At 48.2% G+C, this 9,782-nt stretch overlaps 2 protein-coding genes across 2 annotated transcripts; both read left to right on the top strand.

The window, feature by feature from the left end:
• Positions 1–652: 652 nt before the first annotated feature.
• On the top strand, positions 653–1,093 carry LOC105915185. The gene has a single exon (XM_012849117.1). It carries the CDS (start codon positions 653–655, stop codon positions 1,091–1,093), a length of 441 nt encoding a protein of 146 aa, XP_012704571.1.
• A 5,998-nt stretch (positions 1,094–7,091) lies between these two features.
• On the top strand, positions 7,092–9,568 carry LOC101761115 (G-type lectin S-receptor-like serine/threonine-protein kinase At1g61500). The gene is made up of 7 exons (XM_004986895.2): positions 7,092–7,550; positions 7,634–7,695; positions 7,765–7,861; positions 7,968–8,040; positions 8,334–8,574; positions 8,836–8,986; positions 9,107–9,568. The coding sequence occupies exons 1-7, from the start codon at positions 7,092–7,094 to the stop codon at positions 9,443–9,445; spliced, it is 1,422 nt and encodes a 473-aa protein (XP_004986952.1). The 3' UTR covers positions 9,446–9,568.
• The last annotated feature ends 214 nt before the right edge of the window (positions 9,569–9,782 follow it).

Raw genomic sequence — 9,782 nt, 5'->3', positions numbered from 1 at the left:
AAGAGTTGCAAGCAGGAGCCCAACGAGTCCCTATGGGATTACATCTGCAGGTTCTCAAGGTAGTGCAACTCCCTTCCTGATGTCGTCGACACAGATGTCATCAACACGTTCCTCTCCGGAACAACCTGCAAGACCCTAGTCCACAAGCTCGGCTGCCTGAAGCCCCGTACCACCCACGACCTGCTTGACATCGCCACAAACCACGCCTTCAGCAAGGAGGTGGCCGGGACGGTCTTCAGCGGTGGTTGGGACAAGAGCAAGGCCAAGCGTGAGGTCCAGGATGAGGGCCCCTCCGCGCAGCAGGACAAGAAGAACAAGAAGGACCGGTGTCGCACGCACTGCTATTAAGTCTCAGGTCCTAGCCACCTTCATTGCCGAATGGACGGAAATCCAAATCCCAACCCCGGATGTCACCCACGAGTACTGGACGATGTATTTTGATGGGTCGGTCATGGCACCTGGCCTGGGGGCTGGAGTGGTCCTGATCTGCTCGGATGGGAACAGGCTCCGCTACGCAATCCATCTCCATTTTCTGGCCTTGAATGACATCACAGAGTACGAAGCCCTCATCAATGGACTACGCATCGCCATCGAGCTCGGTGCGATGTGGCTTTATGTCCGCGGCGACTCAGAATAAGTGGTCGATTAAGTCATGAAGGAATCCTCCTGCAAGAGCCCTCTTATGGCGACGTACTGCCAAGAGGTGCACAAGCTAGTGGACAGGTTCCAAGAGATCGAGTTGCATCATGTCCCGCAAAAGGACAACGTTGCCACCGACCTCCTCGTGAAATTGGTGGCCAAATGGGATCCACCTCCCGACGGGGTCTTTGTAAACGACCTCCATGAGCCATCTGATTGCGTCAGAGCGGATCCGTCCCAGATGTGGCCTGACCCCGATCGGGTGTTCGGGGGCTCCAACGCTCCGACGCGGCCCGACCCTGACAAGGCGCTCGGGGGCTCCATCCCTGACGCCTCCATGGCGACCTCACCCAGCGGCACCACCGTAATGGCGCTCGACCCAGCCGACTGTAGAGTGCCGTTACTAGCCTACATCCTCGAAGTGGTCCTCCCACTAGAAAGGACTGAAGCGTGACGAGTCGCTCGATGCGCCAAAACGTTCATCGCCATCGATGACGATCTTTACTAACGAAGTCCATCGGGAATACTCATGAAATGCATCAAGACCGATCAGGGGAAACAACTTCTCCTTGAAGTCCATGCTGGAATCTACGGACACCACGCGGCCCCGAGGTTGCTGGTCAGGAAAGCCTTTCACCAAGGTTTCTACTGGCCCACAACGCTACGAGATGCAGAGGAGGTTGTCCGCAGGTGTGAAGGATGCCAGTTCTACGCTCTGCAAACCCACCTGCCGGCGCAAGAGCTCCAAACCATCCCCATCACCTGGCCATTCACGGTCTGGAGCCTCAAAAAGGCCCCAGGTGGCTTCACTCACCTACTCGTGGTGGTGGACGAATTCACCAAATGGATCGAAGTGAAGCCTATCACCAACATCCGCTCACAAGAGGCGGTTGAGTTTGTCCTTGACATCATCTATCGGTTCGATGTCCCTAACTATATCATCACCGACAACGGAACAAACTTCACCGGTAAAAAGTTCCTGGACTTTTGTGATGGATATGGCATTAGGATCGACTAGGCCTCGATCGGGCACCCGCGGACCAATGGTTAGGTTGAGTGGGCCAATGACATGATGCTCCAAGGGCTCAAGCCTCGCATTTTCGACCAGCTCAAAAAGCATGCCGGGCGATGGGTCATAGAGATTCTAGTGGTCCTTTGGAGCCTAAGAATGACCCCGAACCGATCCACAGGGTTTACCCCTTTCTTTGTGGCGTACGGAGCTGGATCTGTGTTGCTTTCCGACCTCGATTATGGTGCCCTAAGAGTAAAGGCCTTCGACCAAGACTGAGCCGCGGAGGCTCAGTAGGATACGGTTGACCTACTCGAGGAGGCATGAGAGACGGCCATCATCCGCACCGCTCACTACCAGTAGACCCTCCGTGGGTATCACGAGAAAAAAATCCGAGGGAGGACCCTAGAGGTCGGCGACCTCGTACTCCGGAGGACCCAGTCGACCAAGGACAAGCACAAGCTCTCTCTACCATGGGAAGGACCATACACGGTGGTCGAGGTGACCTGACCAGGCACCTACCGATTGAAGGACAATGATGGCAACATCCTCACCAACTCATGGAACATTGAACAACTTTGTTGTTTCTTTCCCTAGCTCGATTTTACTAGTCATTTCCATTCAGCGCTCACTCGCTCCTACAGCACCCCAGCCCGAGCACTCAAGGCCTGGGTTGCCTGGGAGCTCCATGGGGGTGCAATACCACTACCTCTTTACTTTCATGCAATCACGCACTTCGCCTAATCGAAAGGGCATCCTGTCCCTCTGACTACCCTAAGTGGCTCACGCTCTAGCCTCCCGACCGATCAATCCTCGATACAACCTACGGTCACGAGTAGCTGAGCCTCGCGGGCCACGTTGCAGCCTACGGTCAATGGGAAAGTTTGAAAGGAAAAGGGCAAAAAGCAAAGTTACTTAAGGAGCTTAGCGAGCCCATCACTTGAGCCATCGAGGTAAGTGGCGTCAGCTCAACCGCTCCAGTTGTAGAAATCGGGGACGGGGTGACGCAAAAAAAGACGTGACCGACCCCGAGCGGGGCTCCAAAGAACAAGGGCTCGGGGTCTCAGGCCGCTAGAACCCGACTAGGGAGTCCGACCGACGACACGGGTCCCGGTCAGGAACAAACACGGGTGAACGTCCCAACTCGGGCAAACCCATGAGAGCTCACCAAGCCCGTTGCTCGGGCCATCGTGGCAAGCGACATTAGCTCAACCCCTCTGGTTATAGAAACCGCGGATAGGGTGGCACACAGGAAAGTTGCAACAAACCTTCCCGATTGACCCCTAGCGCTCGAGGGCTCGGGTCGCCAGATCCTGACTTGAGAGTCCGATCGGTGACACGGGTCGCGGTCGGGAACACACGCTGGCAAACGCCCCGACTTGGTCGCACCCGATCACAGCTCACCAAGCCCGTCGCTCGGGCCATGGAGGCAAGCGACGTCAGCTTAACCCTTCCGGTTAGAGAAACTGCAAATGGGGTGGCGTAAAGAAAATTTGCGATTGACCTCCCCGACCAACCACTAGGGGCTCGGGGGCTCGGGCCACCAGATCCTGACTCGAAAGTCCGACCACGGCCGCCGGTCGGGAACACACACGGGCAAACGCCTCTACTCACGATAAGGACCGTCTTATATCGACCGTGGGGACACATAAGTCCGCGACTCTGGAAAAAGTATGAAAGTAGTCAGTTCCGACTCGATCGACCGCTGGGGAAGCATACTGCGAAGGACAAAATCATCCTTGGCTTCCCCCTCTCTCCAGCCATCTTTTCAGTTTAGCCTCCGACCAACTCCCCAGTCAGCCATAGGCTCGGGGGCTAGACACACCAGGTCCGCTCGCGCGAACCCGGCAGAAGACGGCCAACCGATCGAAACTCAATAGCCCCTTCACGGCTTCAAAAGGCCCCAAAGGGGCTCAGGGGCTACTGACGGGTCCATATTCCCAGGGTCCCCAATGGGCCCACCTTTTCACATGTGCACCTGGGTCGGGGCAGATACGTGATGCCAGGCCATGACCACGATCCGGCCCCCGACCGGCGCCCCCGACCAGGAGGCCTGGTTGACGCCTCGACCAAGAGGCCTGGTCGGGGCCAGGGACACAATCCGACTCCAACCAAGTTCCCCTGATCAGGGATGTGCCTCTGATTGGACCGGCGCATATCGCTCCCCCCCGACCGACACGGTCGGGACCGACCGGGGATGCCCGCTCGGTATGGGCCTGGGGAGCAGGTGGAGTGGATAAGGGAAGATGCTTAGGTCAACCGCCATACAGAGGACTGTACCTCACCACGCCCTCCGCACGCAACGCACAGTGCCACCCTGCCATGTCAGGCAGACACTATACTACCTACCCATCACGACGGAGCGACCAGACGAGATGAACAGGGATGGAGGGCGATGGCCATCCCGTACTCGACGATGTGGGCACTAACAAGATTAGGCAGTGCCCGTGCACCTTTTCTCTCCCTCTCTAATTTGTAAGGCCGTTCCCTTGAACTATAAAAGGGGTGCTCTCTCTCTCTTAGGAGAGATCGAAGACTCTCTGACTCTCTCCAACACTTAGCGCATGTTTGAGCCCCTGTCACTCTCCTCCACTCGGACCAGAGCACGACCGGGACTCGAACACCACCTTCTCCACTCTTCGCTCGTTTGTACCCCCACTGCAAACTTTGAGCACCTGGGCTCAGGAATACAATCGACTGACTGACCCCCGACTGGACGTAGGGCCCGTTGCCCGAACCAATATAAATCCTGAGTCATTGTGTGCTAGGCCACATCCCATCTGACGCGTGGCAAACTACGTATATTTACCTGTCGGCCAGATTCCACATCGACAGTCACCCATTAGCACCGGTTGGAGCCTCCACCCGGTACTAAAGGGTCTTAGGCACATGAGTACTGGGTGGAGGCTCCACCCAATACTAATGGGTGATCTTTAGTACCGGTTGGAGCTACCAACCAGTACTAAAGGGGGTAACAGGGATCTCCTAGGGAACTAGCTGTTAGGCCCGGTACTAATACTCACATATGAACCGGTACTAAAGGCTAGGACCAATGCTCAGTTTCCAGTAGTGATATGATCCAAGAATTAGGTTGAACCGCAGCAGAATCACTGATGATCCACACCTGGAAAAAAGATTTTCTCTGTCTCTCTTATGCACTAGAACTTATTACACAGCAGCTGAGAGGATGCTGTTCAAATTATACTTGATTACAGCCGCCTACTTACCAATAACTTTCCTTTAATTAATTTGCTTCCAGACCTGACAGGTAGAGCGACCTGCGACAGTTCCATCTATGGACATGAAAATACACCATGTGTCTTCAAATGAAAATATCTATAGGGTAGCAAGTAGCTATATATACTAACTAGTGTAGTGTTCTAATTAGTTTATTACTAATTCCTTGTTTACATCTAATACTCATCCATCCCAAATTATAAGTCATTCCAAGAATCTTGGAGAGTCAAAGTATCTCAAGTTTGACCAAATTTATATGATAATATAATAACATTTATGATGTCATCTAAGTATCATTAGATTCTTCATCAATTATATTTTCGTAGCATACCTATTTGATGTCATAAATTTTTATAATTTTCTCTATAATTTTGGTCAAACTTGAGATACTTTGACTCTCCAAGATTCTTGGAATGACTTATAATTTGAGATGGAGGGAGTATTATTTTTCTGATAACAAATATCTATACTAATTAACTACTGTAGTGTTCTCCTATCTTCGTAACTAAACACTTTTTCATCCATTCTTTCAATTTACTGTAATTTTTTAGAGTAATTTACTTTAAAAGACAACCAATGATTTGCCCCTACTGAGTCCCAGTGCTCAACCTCACCCTTCTCCGGTGCAGCTTGTGTTATGTGTTACTTGACATTAAAATGTGCCACTTTCTTAATAATTAAATGTTAGCCTTTGTTCCTTTCATCACCATAGGGTAGCAAGATTTGAACTTCTAAGGTTGTCGCTGAAGCATCCTCCACGCGTCAAGTTCAGTTCAGTTATGTCGAAACAAGTTGGAATGTGCTCGCATGGTTTGGTCAGTCGCTGCTGCGCTTAACAAAAACCTGCAGACTTAATCTGACAGCCACATCTTAGAAAAAGCAAGCAATTCAATGAACTTATACGTCAATTATCACAACGTTGCCGTTTTTATATATCAGTGGTCAAAACTGTAGAAAGTGACCATTATTTGTGCTTTTAATTTCATGCTGCTGAACTAGTGATATTGTTCTTTCAGCTCATATTTCACTGTAGGATGCAACCGCACTAGCTGAAGACAAATACCATAGTAATAATACTTGTGCTTTCGCACAGCCACACAACACCCGCACATATTTTTCAGTTTTATATTCTTTTATTCTAGAAAATTCAAATATAAGCTTTAGAATTGTAACAAATTAATATTATAGTAATATTGCTTTTGATAACAGTTGATTTATAGTAAGCAGTAATATCCCATTGGGCCATTCAAGGTTTCAAGGAGGAGAAAATTGCACCTTTCCTAATAATTACTCCCTCCGTCCCAAAAGAATGCAACTCTCGCTTCTCGAGAAGTTAAACAATTTAAAGTTTGACCAAATTTATAAAACAAAGTACTAACATTCACATCTTCAAATAAATTTAGTATGAAAATATATTACATGATTAATCTATTAATATTTATTTTGTACCACAAATGTTAGTTTTATATAAATTTGATCAAATTTAAAATTGGTTGGCTTCTCGGGAAACGAGGGTTGCATTCCTTTTGGGACGGAGAGAGTAGTAAGCACAGTGGTGGATGGCAAATATTTATTTCGATGAGAACCGTTTCAATAAAATAATTTTTGTAGTTTAGACTTTAGATCAGATTCAAGTCTGCTTGTTTGGGCCATCCAATCAAGCGCTATGAAGTGTTGCTACCGTGATCACAGTTGACCCCAACTTCAATCATCAAGAATAGAATAGGATAAGATCCTATCTGGCTAAGCTGATGAAATGGCCCGTATTGGGTTTATCATTGTTCTCAGTTACTTTCAAGATTATCCTAAGGAGGGTTGTTGCTACCGTGAAATTTTCTTCTTTGGTCCAAACTGGTGGATTAAATACTAGGAATTACTTGGCAGGAAAGCAACATCCAATTAATATTTTTCTATGAAGTTACATTTAACTAGTGTAGTGTTCTTATCCTTATAACAAAAAACACTTTAAAATTTCATATTTTTACATATCCAAATCCACTAAAGACAATTTGTTCCCACAGTTCAGTCAGTTGATCAGTAAGAACCTGCAGACTTGATCAGAAAAGACAAAGTCATTCAAAGAAGACCAATCACGATTTGATCATATAGTCAACTGAAGACATATATCATCTATGCAGTATTCCTTTGCACGTACAAAACACAACAACACCACGCACTGTTTACACGATCGCACAGCTCATCGGCGATGTGGGACGGCCTGGAGAAAGTTTCCAGCGTCGCGCAGCTCACCGGCGTCGACGCCTTCGTGCTGATCACGACGATCGTCCGGGTGGCGGCCACGGCGAGGCGGAACAGGAAGACCTGCCGGGAGCTGGCGGAGCAGGTGGAGCGAATCGGCGACCTGCTGCGGAGCCTTGAGGAGCAGCCAGGTATGGGCATCATGCGGCGGCCGGAGACGAGCGCCCCGCTCATGGAGCTGCACGGGACGCTCCGGCGGGCGTGCGCCGTCGTCGAGTCGTGCAGGCGCGGCGGCTACGTCCGCGGGCTCTTCACCGGCGGGTCTCGGGCGGCGAGGCTCCGCGACGTGCAGAGCAGGATCGCCTTCTTCCTGCAGCTGTTCCCCATCATCAGCCACCTCGACAGCACCCGCCTCCTCGTGCAAGTTATGGACAGCGCCGCCGCTCGTGCGCCGAGCTCCGGCGAGGTAATAAGCAACTATCTGGATTTTCTCCTTTATCAGCTTGCTTATCAGGCAATTCTATACAATTCAAATTGTGCAATTTTCAGGGTGCTGCAGAGGATGTTGTGAGGCCCCTTGCCAACAGCCAAGATCCTCAGGACGATGACAGGTCTCTCCCTCCCTCTCTCTCCCTCTCTCTCTCCAGCATATTTCGTTGTTTTGAACCCTTGAGTTGCAGGGTACAGAATTTAAGTATTTCTCAGTTGATGAATGCAACAAATGCCTTCTCGTTTGAAAACCAAATGGAACAAGGCTCCTTAGCCACTTTGTACAAGGTATACTTAATTTATTTTTTGCTTTTTCTTATGGTTTTCTAGAGTCACCATGAGAGTGATATTATAATCAATCGAGCATGTGTGGTGCATGTTTTTACATCTTCAGGGTCAACTAAATGGCAATGATGTCACCATAAAAAGGCTTTCAATTTCCATTGAGGGGCAACAGTTACCACCAAGTATGAGTCAATATGAGCTGTTCAAAAACGAAGTTTTGATTCTCCAAAAGCTTCAGCACAAGAACATAGTGAAACTCGTGGGGTTTTGTGCGGAAAGAAGCGAGAGGATTTTGGTGTATGAATCCATGCATAATGGGAGTCTTGAGGACGTCATCTTTGGCAAGTTAATCTGACAACTAATACAACCTTTATATGAATACAAAAACTTCTTGTTCTTTGTTTTGATCACCTAATATAAGTTGCTTGCTGTGTCCTCAAACTAATGATCAGTTATCTTCGCTTGGATCATACAGTGCGTATGAGAGCAGGGTTTATAGTTGACTGGCCTACACGCTTTCGCATAATCGAAGGGATAGCACAGGGTGCAGCTTATCTGCACAATCATTCCAGGCTGCGAGTTATTCACAGAGATTTGAAGCCAAGCAACATTCTCCTAGATTCAGATATGAATCCGAATATATCCAATTTTGACGTGGCCAAAGTTTTATGTCCAGGAATGATTCAGGATACCGCGGCCTGTGTTGTGGGCTCAGTGTAAGACCAATCATTTCTCCATTTTAAATAACACTATGATTTTTTTACCTTGCTAGATATCTCAATTTAGAGAATGCAAAAGGAGAAAAATTTATAACATATGGATAATAGATCTGAATATATTCATTGGATTACTGGACTCCTCAGTTCTAATATGTTAAGGGTATTGTTATTGTTATGAATGCCATCTAGCATTGACTTTTGTTTTTCAACTGAATCGTACAATCTCAATACATTGACACAATCTTTTTTATCTTTTAGTGGATTTATTGCTCCAGAGTATATGAAACAAGGTACCTTCTCGGTAAAGACCGACGTGTATAGCTTCGGCGTCATGGTACTTGAAATTATAAGTGGGAAAAGATGGACTAGGTCACTTCAAGAAACTTATTACCGAGATCTACTCACATGGGTAATTAAAATACTGTATATATGTGACTCTCGAAACAAATTGCAAAGATATGGTGGAATGCTGACATGAAGAATGTTTTTGTGAAACTAAACATGATATGCGTGTATCTTGTTCGCCCAGGCCTTTAATAGGACACCGTACAGAGCCAAACTGGTGCAGAGGCTGAAGGGTTTTGTGCCTGAATCACTACACGGCATCTCTTTCTGCAGCAGGGCTGTGCCCAAGTGCCTCTCCCTTCCGACGAGGCGGAGGGTGCTGTCACAGCAGAGGGAGATGAGGAGATGTGTTCAGGTGGCCCTGATGTGCATCCAAGAGAAGCCCGAGCGCCGGCCGGACATGCTGGAAGTCACGCGAATGATGAGACCTCGGAAATCTACGGTGCCATTCCCACGACGACCTGGCTATGCCATGGAGAGCCCGATGTACGCCGGTGATAGAGGAGCTAGCATGACCCCTTGAGATAGGTTGCTCCATGCATGCTTATCTATAGTTTTGGTACTTCTATGATTGCATTAGCCAAGTTGCATGAACTAGTGAACTACATAGAATAGAGAAGAGCAGTTGGGTCCAAAAAAGAAAGAAAGAAACAATAGCAGAGCATCAGTTTTACTTGTTCATTGTGTAATGCTATATAGTGGTCATATAACCCCTTCCCTTCTTAGGATCACTGCTATCTAAATATATGCACATAGTTCTCATTTCAATGACGTAAAAGGAGAGTGCAGTATGCAATGGTGTGTCATCTCCAAATAGTTGAGTGCACATATGTATGCAGCAAGGCCAATAGCTTGGTTTG

The sequence above is a fragment of the Setaria italica genome, chromosome IX (assembly GCF_000263155.2).
Source record: "Setaria italica strain Yugu1 chromosome IX, Setaria_italica_v2.0, whole genome shotgun sequence".
In the NCBI taxonomy this organism is placed as follows: Eukaryota; Viridiplantae; Streptophyta; class Magnoliopsida; order Poales; family Poaceae; genus Setaria; species Setaria italica.
This window is presented reverse-complemented; position numbering and strand designations above follow the sequence as displayed.